This window comes from Acinonyx jubatus, chromosome B4 (genome assembly GCF_027475565.1).
Source record: "Acinonyx jubatus isolate Ajub_Pintada_27869175 chromosome B4, VMU_Ajub_asm_v1.0, whole genome shotgun sequence".
Classification (NCBI taxonomy): Eukaryota; Metazoa; Chordata; class Mammalia; order Carnivora; family Felidae; genus Acinonyx; species Acinonyx jubatus.
In genome coordinates, this window is record NC_069387.1 from 129483765 (window position 1) to 129504079 (window position 20315).

Below are 20315 nucleotides of genomic sequence, written 5' to 3' on the forward strand. Positions count from 1 at the left end.
TCGGGGTCACCCTGAGGAGGAGGGGTCAGGGAGACCGGGGTTTGAATCCGCGTGACCTTTGGTGACTTACTTAGCTTCTTGCAGCCTGGGTTTGCCCACGGGTAGGACGAAGGCACCCGAGGGGGCTGCAGGCTGGAACATGCAGAGCAAACGTCTCCAGCGGCACAGACAGCTGCAGCGAGGAGGGTTTCTGTCCACACAGATGGCAGGGCTGGGCTCGGGGAAGGACACGTCTGGGGAAGCTGCCCGCTTTGAAAGTTGGGGAGGGGCCGAACCACATGGGTTGGCTCCAACCTCGGGCCTTTCTCCCCCTCTCAGGTTGAGGCCCTCGATCCTGATCCCTGACCCCGGGATGCCGAGCTCAGGCCTGCGAAAGGGCAGCAGGAAGCCAGGGGCCGGACAAGTGGAGGTTAGTGGCTGGCTGGGAAGTCCCCCCACCCACGCCGCATTCCTGAGTGCTCCTGTCAGCAGGCCAGCTCCTCCTCCCCAAAGGCCGGTGGTGCCCCGTGAGGCTAGGCACCTGGCCTGGTAGCCCAATGCCCAGCGGGCCCTGCCCCGGGCCTCCTTACCCCGAGGGGGAGGTACCTAGGGTCCCACGGTGGAGGGTGGGCTCAGGGAGGCAGGAAGATAGCCTGGGAAGAACAGGTGCCCTGGAAACCCCTTCAACCCCTGGGGGGAACCTGCAGGAATGGGGCTGCCAGCGTTCGGGTCCCCCCTTCGCTGGCTGACAGAAGGGGGAGCTTCTGCACGCACCAGCCCTGTGGGGTGGGGAGGGGGGGCCCCTTGGGACCAAAGCTGCCACCGTGTCCCACCGGCTGGAGGAGGAGGAGACACTTGGTCCGGTGGGAGCCCGGACCCCAGTGTCAGCCTCTGGCAATGTGGGTTTTTTTTCCCCCCATTACCTACACGTCACATCCCGTCTCCTAGGATACCCCTGCCCACGACCACTCGGCCCACCCCCAAGCACGAACACGGAGGCCGGGAAGACGAAGGGAAAAAAAAACCTCACCCACAGGCAGAAGAGATTTCAATACAATCTATATTATCTCATATATAGATCTCTCACTTTATTTGCTCACTTCTGTCACGCATTTAAAATGTCAGAGACCAAAATAGAGCGGCTTTCTGGTGGAACTCATGGCAGTCATACACGAGATACAAAACTAGGGGACTCTGTCCTCTCATACATCATACAATTAATTTTTCAAGTATCTTTTATGTACAAAGAGCTACTCTATTGGGGGAAAAAAATAAAACAAAAACAAAAACAAAAAAGACAGGTAGGTTATGCATCCTAGGAAGGAGGGGTGGAGTGGGCGGGCCCGCATTCCTAGGCCCTCATCTCCCCGGGGGGGCCGCTAGCTCCTTGCCGCTGAGTCCCCCTCCGTGTCGCCCCACGGACCATGCCAGCCGGCCAGTGCCAGGGCGGGCAGAGACCAAGGGGGCAGGGAGTCGGCAGGGAGTTTGGCCTGGAGGGAGAGTCAGAGAAACAGATTCGCGAAAGCAGAGGTGGGAGTGGGGGAGGAGACTCTCCTCAGACAGCCCGCTCCCACTCGCTGCCTTCCCACCAGACAGGGCCCGAGAGCTGGCCTCCGGGACCCTTGCACGCAGGCCTCTGTGACCTGGGGGCCGGCTGGGTCACAAGGGCCAAAGGAAGCCTGGGAAGACGGCTGTCGTGGACCCCACCCCCACCCCCACCCCAGCAGACCCTTGGCACAGTTCATTCCAGTAATGAACGAAAAGGAAGAGACTCCAGGTGAAGTTCTGGTGCCACAGGGCAGGGCCCTCCTCACCCTGTCACCTTCTCCAGGCTGTTACAGCCCAAACCCCAGCGCCCTCTGGGTGTCAAAGGACAGAAGGCTCCGCCTGTACGATCGTTACATCGTTATCTGTCCAGAGGCTCTTCCGAAGAAAGACAGTGGCCGGCATAAGCCCTGCCTGCCTGGCGGGGCGGGGGGGGGGATCCGGCCCTAGGAGGCTCCAGGTGTATGGGCTTGGAGGTGAGCGAGGGGAGGGGACCGGTGATCCTGGCCACCCCTAAGGCCCGTGTCCGAGGGTGCGTGGCCCAGCACTGCAGGATCCTGAGCGCCAGTAGCTTGATAGGGCGCCCCCAGGGGCTGTCTGCGGCCAGACAGACTGAGGGCCTAGGAAGGGGGAGCTTTCGTATGTGACTAAGGCACAGAAGAGATGGGCCGAGGGGCCAGCCGAGGCAGGACACCGGGCCCTGTGTGGATACGGCGCCAGGAAGAGGAGTCTGGGGTTACCACTCCCACTTCCCAACTCCCTGCTGCATGCCCCATCCTTCCGTCCTCCCTTCCACAAGACCGTGTTCCTCCAGAAGCTGGTCTGAGATGTGGAAACTCAGACCCTTCCCCTGAGGTGGGAAGGAGAAGCCCTAGGGAGAGGCCAGGACCCTGTGGAGGTTCTCACTGCTCAGCCCGCGAAGGAGGGTTGGGAGCCGCCGACGCTTTGAGCAGCCGGGAAGCAAGGGCCCTGCCCAAAATGGCTCTCAAGAAGACAGACCCCAAGCGCTAGGGCAGTTGGGCTGCTGGCTGCCCTCAGCAGGCCAGGAGGAAGGGGCACGAGGCAGGCAGGAGGGGCCGCCACGGAGAGGACACCCAGGGGCCCAGAGACCCCTGCTTGGAGAGGTCTCGTCAACAGAGGAGGGGCCCAGATGCACCTGAGCGCCCTTCTGACGTGGGCCATGTGGCTCTTGGTGTCGCTCTGGTCCTTGCAGCACGCCAGGCAGGCCCTGGGTCAGGAGAGGCCACCGGGAGCATCTGGGTTCCCTCCTCCCCCTCCTGCCCGAGGTGAGGCTAATCTAGCAAGGACAGAGGGCACAGGGGAGGGAGCAGGCAGGAAAGAGCCCAGGTCAGAGTATTGCACGGTGTTGGGGGCAGGGCTGGAAGTCTCGCGGGGGAGCGCGTGACCCGCGTCGGGGCTGAGAGGGCTGCGGCCGCCGGTCCACCATGGCCACATGGCAGGACGAGCCACGGGGGCACGGGAGTCGCTCCTCGCATCCTCTGTCCCTCGCCCAGCAGCGCGGGGGTGGCCTTGTATAAATATTTCTGAAGGCTCGTCGTGAGCCCGGGCTGTCCCCTGGGCAGACGGCTTCTGGCTGTTCTTTTGGAAGCGACACGTGAGTGTTTCTGGTCCAATAAATTAACGGGCGACGCCAAAGCTGTGCCAGCCTGCCTCCCGGCCCGGGCGTGAGGCCGGAGGGGAGCACAGCCTGCCCTGAGCCGAGGCGCCAGTCCTCTCCACCAGCAGCCGCGCCTAGAACTCGTCGTCAGAGCTAAGCAGGAGAGTCTTCTCGTTGTCGCGGGCGCCACTGAGGCTGTGGGAGCGCGAGAGGCCGTGGGCGCCGCCGCGCCAGGCGGGCCCGGGCTCCAGGGTGGACTGCTGGGTGTACTGCTGGTAGGCCGGCGAGAAGTTGTGGATGGCGTCCTGCACGATGTCGTGCGGGTTCATGGTCTCCTTGAGGCTGCTAGAGATGCTCTTCATGGGGGCGCAGCGGCCTGCAGGGTGGGAGCCCAGAGGCAGGGGTGAGGGGCTGGGGCAGCAGGAGGCCCCTGGTCCGGGGACTGCCCCACCCCCCCCCCAAGGCTCTGTCACCCAACCCGCCCCCTCCTGCAGCAGAGAACGGGGTCCCGGACACAAGGAGGCACAGGCAAAGGAACGGCTCTCCGGCCAGGGCACAGAGTGGGCGCCGAGCTAAGCGGCCACCGGAGGCTCGTGAGCCCGGCTGGTGGGAAAGGACCCAGGGTGGAGAATGGCATCCGGCAGACGAGGAGCCTGGCGTGCCCCCGGGAGGCCGGCGTGCTGGGGGAGGGGCCCAGCTCCACTCTGGGACGGGCACCGGAGTCTGCCTGACCAGCTCTGTCAGGGCAGGCGGCCAGGGGCCCGGGCCCACAGAGGGGCTGACGGAAGTCTTCACCGGCTCCCCTCCGAGAGGGCGGAAGCCGCCAGCCCTGACGTGCTTCCTCCCGACTCCCTCTCTAATGAACGGTCCCCGTGGGTTAAGGGGGGAGAACTGGCCCAGGCCATAAAACCTAGAGGTAAGGGATAAGCCCGGGTCTCCAAATTCAATTTGGCATGCTCTTTCCACCTTCATGTTCTCGGCCATAGATTTCCCATTCGCAAGCCCCCGGAACCCGGCAGGGCACATTCCGGAACAATGAGAGACCAGAGTGGAAGCAGGCAAACTCTACAGAGCGCAGCCCTTGGCAGGCAGGTGCTCTGAGCAATGCTGCCCGGGGGGGTGCCTGTCGGGGAGACAGGGACACAGAGAAGGGGCTAGGGGGAGAGGCATGCTGGTGACAGTGACCAGGACTGACGTGCGGGACAGACGCGTAGACCGAGAGCAGAACCTACCGTAAGGGCCGTATGTTGGTACTGCCCGCGGCCAAACCCGGGGCAAAAGCAGGGCGGAGAGGGGAGGGGAGGGGAGGGGGAGAGAAGCCAGAGAAATAGAGAAGACAAGAGACACGGCTGAGTCACACCGTCTGCCCACCACCGAGGCCGGCACACCGAACCATGCGCCCTTCCCGCCTCCCCGCCAGGCCCCACCTAGCACCCGGGCAGCCCCGGCTGCCCCCCGGAGCCTGGCACCTGGCAGGGCATGTCTCCCAGGGATGACTCCTCCCACAGGGCTCACACTTCCGGTGGGGGGTGGCGGGGGGTGGGGGGGGTGCTTACTTGTGCAGAGCCCGCAGTCGAGGTGGCTTTGGACCCAAGCCTGATTGGAGGGCTGAGGGGTTAGCGTGTGGGCAACAGGCCCGGGCCCAGCACAGAGGTGGGGTCCTGCCTTTCCCCGGTAGGGCTGGCCTGGGGTCTTTGCTAGAGCCGGATTTCTAGCCACGCTCCTTTTCGCTGGGGTGGATGTCTGGGAGCAGTGGGTGGGAAGAGGGCCACGGCAGAGCCACCACGTGGGCCTTTTTAAACCTCAAGGGTCCAGAAAGGGTTCTCTGCTATGGCCCCAGGGTCCAGGCACAATGCTGACTTTCCTAAGGGCACAGGCTCTTTCGGGACCAAGTCCAAGGGACATCGCTCTCAACACTGGGAGGGTGGGGGGCCCAGTGGGAAGCGGGTGGGACACCAGCTGGCAGCAGTGGGGCATAGCCAGCACAGCGCCTGGCACCGAGCAGGGGTGCCTACAGCCCTCGACCGGCAAGCGTGCTGGGAGAACACGGTCGGGCGCATAAGAGTTGAGCGACCCGGTGTGCGGTTCAGTCCACAGGCATCTAGCGGGTCTCTCTCCAGCCAGGAAGAAGGGGAGGGGGCCGAGGGGCTCTGCTGCCGCCCTCCCCACCCCCACTCCCGGGGCCTGTGGTGGGCCTGGGCGCTAGGCCTGGGGAAGTGGGGTTCTCTCCTCCAGCACATGGAAGGGAGCCGCCCAGCAGCCCAACCTCCGGGTGGACGTGTTAGACCAGGAGCTTCCCCTCCCCAGACCCGCAGAAGTCATTTCAGGCGAGCCCGGCCTCCTCTTCCCACCCGCCTTGGCCATCCCCCCTCCGCCCAGCGGCAGCCAGAGGCAGGTCCCCTGACCCCAGGCCCCAGGGAGCTTGGGAAGCACCCCCTACCGCCAGGCCCAGACCACTTATTATCGCAGGATCTCGGAGGGTGGGCTCACACATGGGATTCTGAAAGGGTCTCCGGGGCATTCTAATGTACAACGGCGGGTGCCAACCTCTTCTCACAAAGAGGAAGATGGGCAGGTGTAAAAAGAAAGCTGTTAAAATCGATTACCATCTGAGTGTGTTTCTTAGAAGTAAACCGGGCTAAAAAGAACTTTAGAGAGGAGGCAATTACAGCACAGAACGCAAAGCCGCGTTTGGCGTGAGGAACCCCAAGGAACTTGTCTATTCTAGGGTCTCCACCCTGGCCTTCCCGTGGGGATATTGTGCTGTAGCATCTCGGGGGTCTCCATACTCCAGGCCTGCTGCAAGAGACAGGTGGGTCTCCAGCTTCCAGGACGTCCCTGAGACCTTGTGTTGGGGGCGGGGGGGGGGGGAGGGGGAGAGCCTCGACCTGTGTCCCCTCTCCCCTCTCCCACAAGTAAGCTGGAGACGCCTGACCTGTCACCACCTGTCGGACACTGGGGGGCAGGAGGGGCCCTGGGGCGGGGCCGGGGAAGGCTTCTCCCGCCGGGGAGTCATCTCCAGGACCCTGGCTCATACCTTGCGCATCCAGCCTCTTGTCGGCATAGACCTTGTAGGTGAAGGCGTGCCGCAGGGCGAGAGCCGCAAAGAACATCTCCACGCAGATGATGAAATCCTGGTAGCCGGCGGCCACGGTGCCCTCGCCCACAGACACGCGGGCCGAGTGGATCTTGGGGATGGCCCCACACTTCTCTAGGATGGCCAGGAGCATGCCTGGAAGGGGAAGCATGGGCATGTGGCCCTAGACTGGACCCCTCCTCTGGTCCCCCCTTCCTCCCTGGAGCACTGCCCGAATGTCACTCCCGCCAGGAAGGATGACAGCCGGGGTCCACGGTTGCTCCCCCTGGGTCAGGGATGCCAACACCAAGCTGAGGCCTCAGGAAACCCCACTCTATTGGCTACCTGCTGGCCACCAACACTGAGATGTCACCAGTTACATGGGGTTCCCTGCATCCCCCGTCCATGAAGCGGACCCACCGAAGGTCCCCCGTGGCCAGGAGGTGCCCAGTGGACAGAGACCCTCTGGGCTCCAGGCTGGGATCATCCAGGGACAGCACAGGCCCCATGGGCACTGGGACAAAGAGCAGGAGGAGGGGACATATCTTAGGGGACAGGGCAGCATGGGCTGGCCTCACAGGGGCTGGGAAGAGGCTCACCTTGCCAGAAGGAGAGAAAGATGACGGACTTGACCATGAAGAACTTGAGGACAGGGCTGTAGGGGCTAAGCAGGTCCCGGGTGGCAAAGTAGAAGAGGAAGAGGGCGTAGAGAGCTAGGCTGACGGAGATGTTGTAGATGATGGTCACGTAGAGGTAGCCGCTGGTGACACTGTGGGGAACACGGAGTGTTCTCTGGCTTGGACAGAGCTCTCCGAGGGACAAGGGGTCTCCCTCCCTCCTCTACCCCTCCAGTATGCCAAACCCCACGGCGGCTCTCAGCAGTGGCCCCCAAGCTGTGCCCCACGAGCCACTGAGAAAGGGCTCAAAGCGACCAAAACATCAGGGGGCGGAGGAGGGGAGGCGTGCAAGGGTGTGCACCCGGGGTGCAGCCGGCCCTGCCGCCTCTGCTTTGCTCACAGGTGTGTCCAGGCTGCAGGCCTGCGGCTCTGGTGCCCAGGCTCCTGGTGGGGACACCAACACGGAAGCCAACAGCACCAGGGTTGGGGGCGGGGTTCATCCCGACGGTCAGGCAACAGGCGTCAGAGTGACACGGAGTTCGGCTTTGCTCTTTTCTCTTGAGCCAAGTCACGTCCCCCTCTGAGCCTCAGTCTGCTCACCTGCCCCCGTGGGGCCATCACGCGGGGTACAGCGGGTCTGCACAAAGCGTCTGCAAGCACAGGGCCTGGGTACGCGGGCACCGTCACTAACCCGCAAAACGGAATGAAATCCGCGTGGGAGAAGTCTTCTACCCGGGGGCTCATGACAGGCCTCTCAGGGCTCGGACCTTCTTGCTCCCTGCCTTGGGGGTGGTCGCTGTCCCTTCTTGACCCACCCCTGGGGCACCACTCTGGAGGCCGTCCGTGAAGGGGATGTGTGCGGAGGGCTGGTTCCTGGGCTGCAGGCGGGGCCGGGTGTGATGGCTGTCACTGCCAGGCTTGGGCCTTGCAACTCGGGGGGTGCAGGGAGGCGTGAGGAGGGCCGCGCTGTGCTTGGCCTCCCCTCTAAGGAAGGTCATGGGCGTGCAGCCAGTCTACAACCACTCCCTTCCCTGAGGCAGGGCATCAGCCTCTGGGCAGGCCCACCCACTCCTGCACCCACACTCCTCCCCCCGACACCCCTCAGGGGGACCCGCTGCTTACTCAAAGTCACCATCCCGGTACTTGCCGAAGGCCTGGAGGACCACGGTACTGACAGCCATGAGTGGCTTCACCACGCAGAACTGCAGGGTGGCCTGTTGGGGGAGAAGGTCAAGAGTTGAGGATGAGTGAAGGAACTGTGTGACAAGCACTCCTCCGGCCAGCTGGGCCTGTGCTGGACGCTGGGGGGTGGGGTGGGGGGGCCCCATGTCCTGCCCCGAGGGGACTGCCTTCTGGAAGAGGAGACAGATTCTATGGGGGTCAGCAAGGCAGTTGTGCGAGCAGATGTTAGGAAGGAAGGAAGGGAGGGAGGGAGGGAGGGAGGAGGGAGGGAGGGAGGGAGGAGGAGGGAGGGAGGGAGGGAGGGAGGGAGGGAGGGAGGGAGGGACGGAGGGAGGGACGGAGGGAGGGAGGGAGGGAGGGAGGGAGGGAGGGAGGACAGCCACTGTTGGGGCGCAGAAGCACAGAAGAGCCCATCAGAGAGGGCTCCTCAGAAAAGGGGTCAGAAGGAACGTGCCAGAGAGACGAGGACAGCAGAGCACGCAGCTCCTATAGAGACGGAGAGGCTGAGAGCAGACACAGGCAAGCAGGTAGATGCTGGTGATGGACAGTGGGCAGGAAGGGGGCCAGGGTCCCGCTCGAGGCCTCCTCATCCACCCCCGGGTCTGGCTCCTGGCCCCATGCTGCTTTGTGCCGAGCTGGGGGTCTCCCTGGGGCTGGAGGGGACCTCCAGGAGCACAACAAAGGGAGCAGCCCAAAGCACAAGGTCTGGAGTCCCGAATCCGAGTCTGAATCCTGGCCTCACTTCCATCTGGGGAAGCTCAAGTGAGCGGTCACTTAGCCTCTGAGCGGCCACTTCACTGGTAAACGGATGTAACCAGCGCCACGTCGCAGGGCTGAAGGACACATCGGCGTCTTCTGGGAGCTCTCCCCCCTCTCTGTGTTCAATAAAGGCCTCCACTGATCTGCTAGGCCACTGGCAGAATTCCTAAACCGGGTCCTCCCAGGGCCCTACCAGAGGTTCCAGTAAACTCCAGGACAACCCAGGGGGCCCATAAAACCACCAGAATCACCAATCTTTTGAAATCAATAAACCTAAGGCCAAACCACAAGGCCCCTTCGGTAGAGGTGGGAGCAGCTTTAAAAGGATAAGCCAGGGGCACCCAGGGTGGCTCAGTTGGTTAAGCGTCCACCTTTGGCTCAGGTCATGATCTCACCGTTTGTGAGTCTGAGCCCCACATTGGGCTCGCTGCTTGTCAGTGCAGAGCCTGCTTCGGGCCCCCCCCCCCCCCCAGCTTGCTCTCTCTCTCCCAAAAATAAACATTAAAAAAAAAAAAAAAAAAGGAGAAGCCAGTGTGGCTCGAAGCCAGGCAAGGACCCTGGGGCAGGGACAGTAACTTGTTGAACCCAAAGTTTCTGCCCCGTCGGGGACCTGAGTGCAGTTTGTGGGGAGTCCCGGGGGAGGGGGGAGGGTTGAGCTGTGGGGAAGCACGTGTGACGGGGACAGAGGTGTGATGCTGCCACCAGCCAACCCTCACACCTTGAGGGAGCAGGACCAGCAAGTTCGGGGAAGAGGAAAGAGCAGCAGTCTGTGCCCAGGGAGTGAAGAGCCCGCCAACAGGCCGGTGCCGTCCTGGTCAGCTGGGAAAACCAAGGCACAGAGAAGCTGAAGGGGCAGAAGAGGCCGCAGAGCCTTCGCTCAACCACACCCCTGGATCCGGTCCGAAATCAGTCAGTGGTTCCCAGCCAGGCTGGACATCAGAACCACCCGCGGAGCTATAAACACATTCCGGGCCCGGAGCTCCCTAACAGACCTTCTCCGTCAGGCTGGGGTGGGGGTGGCTGGCCAGAGAGTCTCTACCCTGAACCGGCTCTCCAGGAGATTCAGATACTGGGGCCGGCCCTGCGTTTCTCGGGAGGAAACTTTCTCCCAAGCGAAAGGGGTGCTGTTTTTATCCTCTTTCCTCTTACGACCTCTCCCTGCCACCTCCAGGAAAGTCAGCAGGACGTCCGAACCCACAGGGCTGGGGAATCATTTATAACAAGGCTACGCAAGCTAGCGATCATGGGATCAAAACTTTGTACACAGTATACTCATCAAAGAAGGCAGTGAGTCACAGCTGGGCCCTGGGCGGCTGGAAGGCTGGTAAACAATGGCTCTGAAAGGCCCCACCCACCGTGACCCCAGGACAGTTTTAACTCTTGCCCTCCGGGCCCAGGAGGGAGACTGGGGATCTAGAACACCCAAGGGAAGCCAGAGCTGGAAGCAGCAGTGAAGACCTGGTACGTCCAGGTAGGTGCTTTCGTGGGTACGTCCACACTGCAGGCAGCCCCCGCCCCCACCTGCCCTGCACAGAGGGGAGCGGAAAGGCCAGCCCTCTGGTGGCCACAGTGATCAGCTGTGGTTTTCATCGCCCCTTGCAACTACTCTCTAGGTGACGCTGGAGGGGCTGGCAGAGGTCTTGGCACCAAAGGGGAGACTAAATTGAGGTCATACTGGCGAGGTGTGGCACCTCTCCGAACAAGAGACAGCGGGCTCCGTGCCAGTCTGTGTCGCTTGCTTTGTACCCACCGCCGCACCTGTTCCTTCAACCATCCCTCAAGAAGTATCATTGTGCCTATTTTACAGAAGGAGAAGCTAGCTAAGTGAGGCTCAGAGAGGTTACATAACTTAGCCAAGGTCACACAGTCAAGAGGAAAAGCTGAAAATCAAACTCAGATGGGCAGACACCCAGGCCCATGCCCTTAACCACAACACCACACTGCCTCCGCCCAGGCTACTCGAGACCACAGGGAAGGCAGCCGAGGAAACCGGAAGCTGGTGGTCTGCCAACGGAGACATGGGGAACAGACCAGACACTGCACAGGCCCGTCTTGGCATGTATCTTTCATGCAGAAGCCCTCCTGGCCTCCAGCCGCAGCGGAGGAGAGGTTTCACACTGAGATTCTAGAATCCCCATGCGCTTTCCGATTCCCCCCCAGCCACCGAGACTTGGTCAAAGTGAGCAAAAGTATGGGACCACTTCGCGCCCCAGGGCCGGTCCAGACATCTTCAGGACACCCGCCGCTGCCCCCTGGAGCACACCCTGCGAACGCACGTGCATTCCTGCCAGCGTGGGGAGTGGGTGCCGGGGCTGGGAGGTGGCGGCCCCACAAGTGGGTCCCCAGGGCCCTACGTCCGCCTCTGCCGCTTGACAACCAGGGGCTCCCGGCCCCTTGCCCGGGGCGGCCGCGGGGGCACACACCTGCTTGCAGAACCGCAGGAATCCGATGGAGTAAGTCTTTCCCCAGAGGCAGCATGTGCCATACACACAGCTGGACCTGGAAGAGACAAGCAGAGAAGGGGGTTGGCGGGCAGGCAGCCAGGATTCAGGAATGGTGGGGCTGGGGAAGGCCGCCTTCCCTCACATACACACGAGTCCGGGTGGAGGGGACTGGGCTGGGAACGGGGCACAGAGCCCAGGCCGAGCACACGGAGAGACAAAGGGAGGTGTGTGCGCCTGCGGGAGGGCTCGGGGGAGCGGGGCTATGCTGGCCGGGGCGGCAACAAACCAAGGTAAAAAGCAGTGAAGGGAAAAACCGCCAGAGGGAAAAACAGGCAGACAGGAAGGGACGGGAAGAGAGAGAGAGAGGCCCTCCTCCCCCGAGTCCCAGTGAACAGTGTGGCTCAGGAAGTGTGGCGGGGCGCCTCAAAGCCAGGTCGAGGGCAGAGGCGGTCCGTGCGTCCAGCTGACGCCAGGACAGGCCCAGGAAACGGGGTGCTGTGGGGGGCTCCAGGGAGACTTCATACTCACTCGATGGGCTTCCCTCTGATCTCTGACATGATGGAACTTTCTCCCCCGAGGTACTCATAGCACAGGCTCAGGAAATTATAGATGACCAAGGCTGTGAAAAGCGTCCAGAGAAAACCACTCAAATCAACAGGATGGGTACACAGATAGTGGAATTCTAAACAGCCACGGAGACGAAGCGCCCCAGTCAGGGGCAGCAAGGCCGCAGGGACGTGAGGACCCACACAGGGATTCCATTTGTGACCGAGATCAGGCAACGCTAAGTCATGTTGTTTCGGGCCATGCACATGACGCTGCTGATCGTACCAGAAACACAGGGAGGCAATCGGCACAAAGTTCCAGATTGCGTGGGGACACCGCAGGAGCGGGAGACCAGGACGGGCTCACAGGGCTGGTGGGAGCCAGCCACGGGCACATTCTGGGGTTCAACAGGTACTGGCTTCATGACTGCTTGTTAGTTTCAGACACTTTTCCGTTTGTGTGGTGCTGGATCACAGTTTTACAACACAAGAAGCACAAAACATTCTCTAGAGGGATCTCAGGAGAAGTTTTTACAAGATTGAGACAGGAGCACCTTTGTCCGTTCAGCAACCTGCAGTGATGTGATAGTGTGCCCACATCACCATCAACTCTGCGGGTGCACAAACGTCGTGGGAAGCTGGGCCGGCTCATTCGGGATGCGGCCCCATGTCACCGCAAAGACACAACTCAGCAACAGTGACCGACGGCACAGAAGTATGTCGTCCATGCTACAATTCTAGCAAAACACTGTGAGTGGGTCTCCTGGTCAGACGATTTCTGCGGGGCCAGCAAGATGAAGGCTGCAGCCTGCCAGGTGCTAGGACCCCGGGGACGCACCAGGGGCAAGGACGGGGAGAGCGGAGAGGAGCAGGAGGAATGAAGCAGAGGCCGCCGGAGGGAAAAGGCACAGGAGGAAGACTGAGCAGAGCAGCAGAAACTCCAGAACATCCAGCAAAGGATGGACTGAGGGTCCAAATGGGATCAGGGGACAGGAAGGGCAGGGTGGGTACCAGTGGCCCTGCCTCCAGAGGGTTCCTTCTCATCTGCTCCTTGCTGTCCCCCCGTAGTACAGAGGCTTTGAGGCTCCTGGTGCAGCCCTTGGCTTGGCGTTCAAGGTTTTTCCACAGCGACCTGGCCCCCGCCCACCCTTCCCAGCAACTAGATACCCCTTTCCCGGCAGGCTATGATGTTCTCCATGCTTTTGCCTTGCCGATCCCCCTACCTGGGGCGCCCTTCTCTCCGTGCTCCTGGTCCCCGTGAAACCTATCAGACCCCCTGAGAAGTCTCTGGCCCCTCGCCACGGAGGCTGGTGCGTTCTCACCCACGGAACTGCTGATCCGCAGACGCTGTGCGGTACTTCCCGCCCCGCAGTGTGGCTGAGCGTGATCCCTGACTGCTGTCACTGGACTGCGGCCCCTGGAAGGGGCCCACTTCTTCCCCAGAGCAGGACACCGCGCTCGGCACTAATGCGGGACTACCTTGAACTGGAGCACATCCAAGCCTGGTGACAGAGCTATAGGCAAACAGTGGCCTCCAGCAATTGGGAAAAGGAGTATTTTTGAGGTGCTTCCTATCACTCAGTTGCTCTAACCTACTAAGGGCTCACAGCAGGGATGGGTAGCACCCAATATACATGACCCACAGCACCCACCACACTGTGCTGTGACCATCCCTCTATGGACACACAGCAGAGGGTTTGCAACACGGGTTTGCCACCGGTTAGCTGTGGGCCTCTCTGTGCCTCTGTCTCCCCATCTGTTAAATGGGGACAGTAAAGGTACCTGCCTTGCCAGGTGGTCTGAGTATGCCAAGGACTCAGAAGAGGGGTTGGCACTCAGCAGTGCTCACTAGGTGGCCAGTACTGTTTACCTGCTTGTCTTCCATGAGGGCTAGCATCCCTGGATGGGGCGGAGGACACTGTAAGCTGCCTGCCTGGCATGGGAGCAGCTCCGGATATGTGGGGACTGCGGAGATCTCCACCGAGCCCCAAAGCACTCTTCAGTGACAAGAACTTTGGGGCTAAAAGAGGGTGGGCGTCAAGCCAAATCTGACAGCAGTCTGCTAATGTCCAAAACCACACAAGGCCAAGTAGACTGGATGTGTCCATTCCAAGCTGGGTCCAGCTACATTGTGGCCAATGGTACTTCCCAAAGATGGCCACACCCTGGGACACTGACACCCCTCTGTGGGGAGACAGGGTCTTCCTCCCTCTCTCTGCATCTGGGGGGACTGTGGTGCCTACAGCAGAGGCGATACTCCAAGACGTCTGACGCTGGGGTTAGAGGAGGCCTCTGTCGTCTGGTTCTTTCTCTGGAGATGCCTGCCCTTGGACACAGCCACCACGTTTCAAGGAAGGCCAAGCCAGCCCACGTGGTGAGACTACCCAGAGTGGCTCACGCAGGAGGAACTGAGGACCAGCCGACGCCAGCATCGACTGCCAGACACATGAGTGAACCGGACTTCGGATCCCACCCCAGCTGAAGGTCCCCCAGTGGAAGCCCAGATAGCAAGGCACAGGGACAGACCATCCCCACTGTGCCCTTTTCAAATTACTGAACTGCACTGTCCATGAACAAAAGAAATGGTTGTTTTACACTAGTCTGTCTGGGGTGATTATTTATGCAGCCATAGTAAATGTATACATATACATATGTGTGTATATGTGTATGTGTGTATATATATGTATATACGTGTGTGTTGTATAAATATGCATACACGCGTATAATGCGTGTGCATATATGTGTACACATATTTGTATATGGGGGTATATAATATACATGTGTACACGTATATATGCATGTGTATGTGTATTTACGTGTATGTGTGTGTATACATGTGTTTTTGTGTATATGCATATACATAAATGTGTGTATATTTGTGTATATGCATGTATGTATATGTGTGTGCATATATGTATATGCGTACGTGTGTATAATGTGGGCACATATGCATATACATGTGTGTGTGCATGAACATGTTTGTGCATGTGTACATATGTGCATATATGTGCACACAATATGTGCGTGTGTGCATATGTATTATATGCATGTGCATATATGTGTGTGGGTGTATACATACATGTGTATATGCATGTACATACACATGTAAGTGTGCATATAGTTATATATGTGTGTGTGTACATACATACGTGTGTGTGTGTGTGTGTGTGATATAAAACCACTCCTGGAATTGCCAGGATGTGCAATGGGCTCTCACACCTCTGTGGCAGCCTGTTCTGATGCCTCTGCTAACTCCCAGGGGCAGGCTCTGAGGTGCCACCTCTCCCTTGGCAGCCCTCTGTCCATTGCCCGGCTCGCTCCGCACACCACAGTCTCCCTATTGATCCGTCCGATCCTTCCTGTTCAGGGGCAGCATAATGAAGCAGGACAGCCGTGGACCCTGGGGCCAGGCTACCAGGGTACAGATGGCGGGCCCACCACCTATGAGCTGTGTGACCTCAGGCAGGTTTCTTAAGTGCTCTGTGCCTTGCTTTCTTCATCTGTAAGCCATGGAAAACAGCAGCTCCCTCCTTGTGGGGCTGCTGTGAGGAAAGGGCCGAGTGTGACTCCTCTGGTAAGGCTGAGCTCACACTGAGCAATCCACAGTGTGTTACCTACTGCTCTTTCGAGACTGTAAAGTCCTTGCAGGCAGGAACTGAGGCCTACCCCTGACTACCAGAGGGCCTGGCACTCACACTCAATCAGCACAGAAAGAAGAAACAGACGGACGTGGGCCTTAACTTGGGGTGAAGCTCGGAGAGGCAGGCAGGCGGGGCCGGCACATGGCCTGCACCCCGTTCTGCACCCACAGAGCTCACCCTTCCTGGGCTGCGCAGCTGCGCCCGCGCCAGGCAATCAGACTCTGGTTCCCAAAGACAAAAACCCTCGAGAAAAGCCACGGGGGCAGAGGCTCATCAGCCCCCTTGCCCGGAACCACCCTCCAAAGCCAGGCCGTCTTGTAACCCACTCCTGAGAGGAACTTGGTGTCTGAGCTCACATCCTTTCCTGTGTCACAACACACGTCAGCACCCTCCTGAGTTACGTGGCTGAGCTGTCTATCCACAGCCAGCCCTGCGTTCGACTGGCTAGAATCATCAAATTTCATCCATCTCTCTCAGTGCAAGGTTCTTGACCTTTTACCAGTGCTCTAGGGCCAGCTGGTCTGTAAAATACCAATTCGCTGATGGTTTCCTTTCAAGAATCATTAGTGAGTCAATAATGCACTCTTAGAGAAGGGAGACGAGATAGAATCTCCTCGAGATGACTCAAACAGCCCACATCAGCACCCATTGACCATCTGCACAAATCAATCCCCTCCTAGGAAATTACAGAGCTAGGCAAAACACTACCCCCACCCCAGCAAGGGTGTCTGCAGTGGACAACTTTACCACCGCCCCCCCCCCCCCGCCTGCCCCCCACCCCGAACAAACGTGAAAACATGCCGGCCCTGGGCCTGAGAAGAGCAAAACTGCTGAGTTGGGGGTCAGCAGAGCACTTCTTAGGCAACAGGCTGTTGCCCGCCTGCCCTTCTGACCACAGCTCCGGTTCTGCCCCAGAGACACAAAGTGACTCTATGCCTCCCTAAATACTAAGACAGCTTGATGCCAGGCTCTGTGCTCGGCCCCGTGGACACATAAGCGACCTAGGGACCCACAAACCAGGCCCTCCAGTCTAGAGGGGGAGCATCCGGCATGAGGGAAGGGATGGTCCTTCTCTCTGTCCTGCCCTGGACCATCAGGCACCTGGAACTTTCTGCTCCATTCTAGATACGAAATCTTAAATGGACTGGAGCAAAGGTACACAGGCAAGAGCAAAGGAGATGGAGATGGAGATGAAATCAAGATCATACTAGAGCCTTGAGGCCCGGAGAAAAGACAGTACGGTCACTCTCTTCATATAAAGGACATGACGTGGTCCAGAGTCAGACGGGACCCGCCTGTCTGACAGGGGGCAGATCCTAGGCTTTCGGCCTCATGTAAGAAACAACTGCCAACAGGCCATCTTCAGAGATGAAAGGTAGTGAGCTCTGTGTCAGTGGAAGCTAGCAATCAGAGGCTGGGGAGTCTCTTAGCAGACATTATGAAGGACTCCTAAGAGACCTAGTCTTTACAGGTCCCTTCTGTCCCTGAGACTCGGGCCCTTCTTTCCTCACTGGAGGCTTCTCTAACCCACAGCTGCCTGGACAGGAGTCCTCACAAGCTCCCCGCTACAGGTCAAAACGGGCACATCTGTCTGTTTGTTCAGTAACCACTCACTAGACACCTCCGATGTGCCACGCTCCGTGTGCGGAACCTCGGTGACCCTGGGGGCAACCTACTGCTGTTCCAAACTCGCCGCCTCCATGCACCTGCAGCACCTACAGCTGGCCCTGTGGCCCAGCCTTCTTCGCCACCCCACGTTGGGCTCTGTGCCGACAGTACGGAACCTGCCTGGGATTCTCTCTGCCTCTTCCCCACTTGCTCACAAGCTCTCACTCTCTTGCTCTCAAATAAAAAAACTGAAAAAATATATATATGTGTTTTCAATTTGAGAGAGAGAGAGAGAGAGAGAATGCAAGTGGGACATAGGGGTAGAGGGAGAAAGAGAGAATCTTAAGCAGGTTCCACGTTCAGCATGGAGCCTGATGCGGGGCTTGATCCCAAGACCCTGGGATCTTGACCTGAGTCAAAATCAAGAGTCGGATGCTCAACCGACTGAGCCACCCAGGCGCCCCTGGAAAACTTAATTCTGACCACTTTGGACCAGAATCTTCTGTGCTCAGGAAATAGGAGCTTCAGAACATGCTTCCCCCTCTTTTTCAACGATCACCATGGACAGGAATGGATGCCACTCACTGCAGCCATGGTGGGCCGTGGGTTTGCCCCGAGCTGCTCCAACAGCAGCTCTCTCCAACTCCCTTGTGGCTTTTCTGTCCTTTCAATTCTGCTTACGGCTGCTTCCTGCCATCCAGATCACTGTTTCTGACGCCTCTTCTGACTGGTTTCCTCTCAATACCTTTCTTCATTCTGATCGACAGCTCCTGTCATTGCTGGCTCTGGCAGCACCCTGGACAGCCACCCCTGGTCCACCACAGCCAGCGAGTGCCTGGCAGCACCCTGGCCGGTGAGTCTCTTGTGACACCTGCGTGTGTGGCCCTCGGCTGGGTTCGGGTGACCCTGCTGTACTCTCTCTGCCTAGGAAGACACTTCACTTTGGGCCGGATTCCAGGAAGCAACGTTTGTCCAAAATCTGAAACAGGGTGGATGAAGCATCATTCTTGAACTGTTTCTTTCCAGGCACGTAAAATCTCCTCTCCTAACCAGAGCTCATGATTTTCCACCAGAGAAACCCATCTTGCACTCCTCCACCCAGGCTGACACGCAGGGCAATTCTGGGGACCAAAGACCCTGGGGTGAGTCTGGCCTCTGGCAATTACTCTCCAGGTAATCGTAAGTTTCTTCACTGACTCAAATTCTTTTCTCCGCACGTGTAAAATGGGGATGATCGTATATCCACCAGGTAACTGGGAGGGGAGAATGAGCTAACAGTACCGAAAAACAGGTGGTAAAACTGAAATGCTACACAAACAGGATTAAGAAAACAGTGCTTGGGGCACCTGGGTGACTCCTTAGGTTGAGCATCCGACTTCGGCTCAGGTCACAAACTCATGGTTCATGAGTTCGAGCCCCGCGTCGGACTCTGTGCGGACAGCCTGGAGCCTGCTTCAGATTTTGCGTCCCCCTTCTCTCTGCTCCTCCCCTGCTTGTGCTGTGTCTCTCTGTCTCTCAAAAATAAATAAACATAAAAAAAAGTAAAGGAAAAGAAAGAAAGAAAACAGTGCTTGCATAAAGCGATGGGAGAAGTCAGGTCTCCCTCCTCTGAGCTCTGGCCCCTCTGCACCCCTGATCACAGAGCTCCCCAGGGCGGTCTCAGAGTCATCATTAGGGGCTACCCTCGCCCTGAGCATGAGCACTACATACATGCAGGGGGCTCGTTCTGCCCTCCTCTGTCTCCCTGCCCCGATGGCACAACCTAGCGCCACGTGAATCACAGCCCTTGCCAGATGGGAGAAATGTGACCCTGGGTGCGCCATTTACTTCTTGGAGATGCAACCCCCACCTTGGAAGACAGCAATACTGCCATCAATTTGCGGGGTTCAGTTCCACTTGCTGTCCCCCCCTCCAGTGAAACGCCACTGAAGTGAGAACAGGCCCGGGGGTGGGGGAGGGGAGAGTACAAACCTTCACGCACAAGGAGACAGCCGACCAGAGATGCTGCCCACAGCTCTGGAAGATACAGTGTGGTCACCGACCCGGAGATGGGGGGAGGCCAACGAGAACCCCGGAGAAGCCCTAAAACTGGACACGCTGGGCAGTTCTGATGGCTGTGGGTGAGGGTGCAAACGGGAAACTCAGCTACAAGTCTCCACGTGGAGCTACTGGGTTTGTACTTTCAGAGCAGGTGGAGACGGTTCTGTCCTCGGAGAACATGGCTCAGCGGAGGGCAACGAGATGGCCAGAAAGTGGGCAACGCCTGAATGCGACGGGCAAGATGCCAGGTCCCTTGCCCCATCTGCGCCCTCAACGCAGCCTGCCCAGCTTTTGCCTCCCAGGCTGGAAGCGAGAACACTGTTCTCTGGGGAAACAGGCCCAGAATCAAAAAGTCTTTTTTGGTGCCTGCCCCCTGTGCTGCTCCCCTGCATAAAAATGGCAGAGGGCACATCACGTTACCCAACGGGGAGGCCCAGCAGTTTTAAGCCCCATTTTCTTTTTTTTTAAAGAGAGAGAGAAAGAGAGATAGTGAGCATAAGCAGGGAAGAAGGGCAGAGGGAGGGGGAGAGAAGGAGAGAGAGGGAGAGAATCTCAAGCAGGCTCCACACTCAGCACTCTCTCTCTCTCTTTCTCTCTCAAAAAAGAATAAACATTAAAGAAAATAATAAATAAATAAATAAAGCCTTTCATAGAAAAGCTCAAGGGTAAAGATTAAAACAAAACAAAACAAAACAACAGCTCCTTGAAAACAGAACAAAAAAAAAAAGCTCGAAAATTATAAAGAAATTCTGAGGTTCAATCCAGAAGCACAACATCCTACAAACAGGAATTCCAGAAAGGGAGGATAAAGTGGTGGGGGAAAGTTACCAAGAAACATACAAGAAAATTGCCCAGAACCTCAGGACAGGGGTTTCCACATGGAGAGGGCCCACGAGATGCCCCGCACGAGGAACGTCCCATTACCTGGGAGATTCTCAAACACGGGGGATAAAGGCACGGTCCCAAAAGCAAGCCTTAAAAAAGTAGGTCACATACAGGCATTAAGGATCAGAATCCAGCAGACTTTCCCCAGACAACACTGAAAGCTAAAATACAGGGGGAAACACGTCTTCAAAATTCAGAGGGAGGATGATTTCCAACTTAGAACTGGATTCCCGTCAAACTCCAAATAGGACAATACAGTAAAAATAGTTACAGATAATTTTCAGATTTTAGGCTTTTCAGGCACTTTTTTTTTTTTTTGCCAGGAAGCTCTGGGAAGGTATGTACTGACCAAAAAAGGGGGAGTAGACCACAAATA

The 20315-nt window shown here is 58.4% G+C and overlaps 1 protein-coding gene across 3 annotated transcripts in view; it reads right to left on the reverse strand.

Annotated features, from left to right (window-relative positions):
• Positions 1–1580: 1580 nt before the first annotated feature.
• The window catches only part of TMEM184B (transmembrane protein 184B), a 48043-nt gene continuing 29308 nt past the window's right edge, over positions 1581–20315 (reverse strand). For 2 of the 3 annotated variants that reach the window (XM_053226785.1, XM_053226786.1), the window contains exons 4-10: positions 11749–11839; positions 11200–11275; positions 7958–8049; positions 6818–6987; positions 6180–6374; positions 4375–4395; positions 1581–3518 (exon numbers count right to left, since the gene is read on the reverse strand). In XM_053226785.1, the coding sequence (XP_053082760.1) occupies positions 3277–3518; positions 4375–4395; positions 6180–6374; positions 6818–6987; positions 7958–8049; positions 11200–11275; positions 11749–11839 (887 nt within the window). In that variant the 3' untranslated portion in view covers positions 1581–3276. The remainder of the gene's footprint in view (positions 3519–4374; positions 4396–6179; positions 6375–6817; positions 6988–7957; positions 8050–11199; positions 11276–11748; positions 11840–20315) is intronic. The other variant, XM_053226787.1, reaches the window with a different exon arrangement.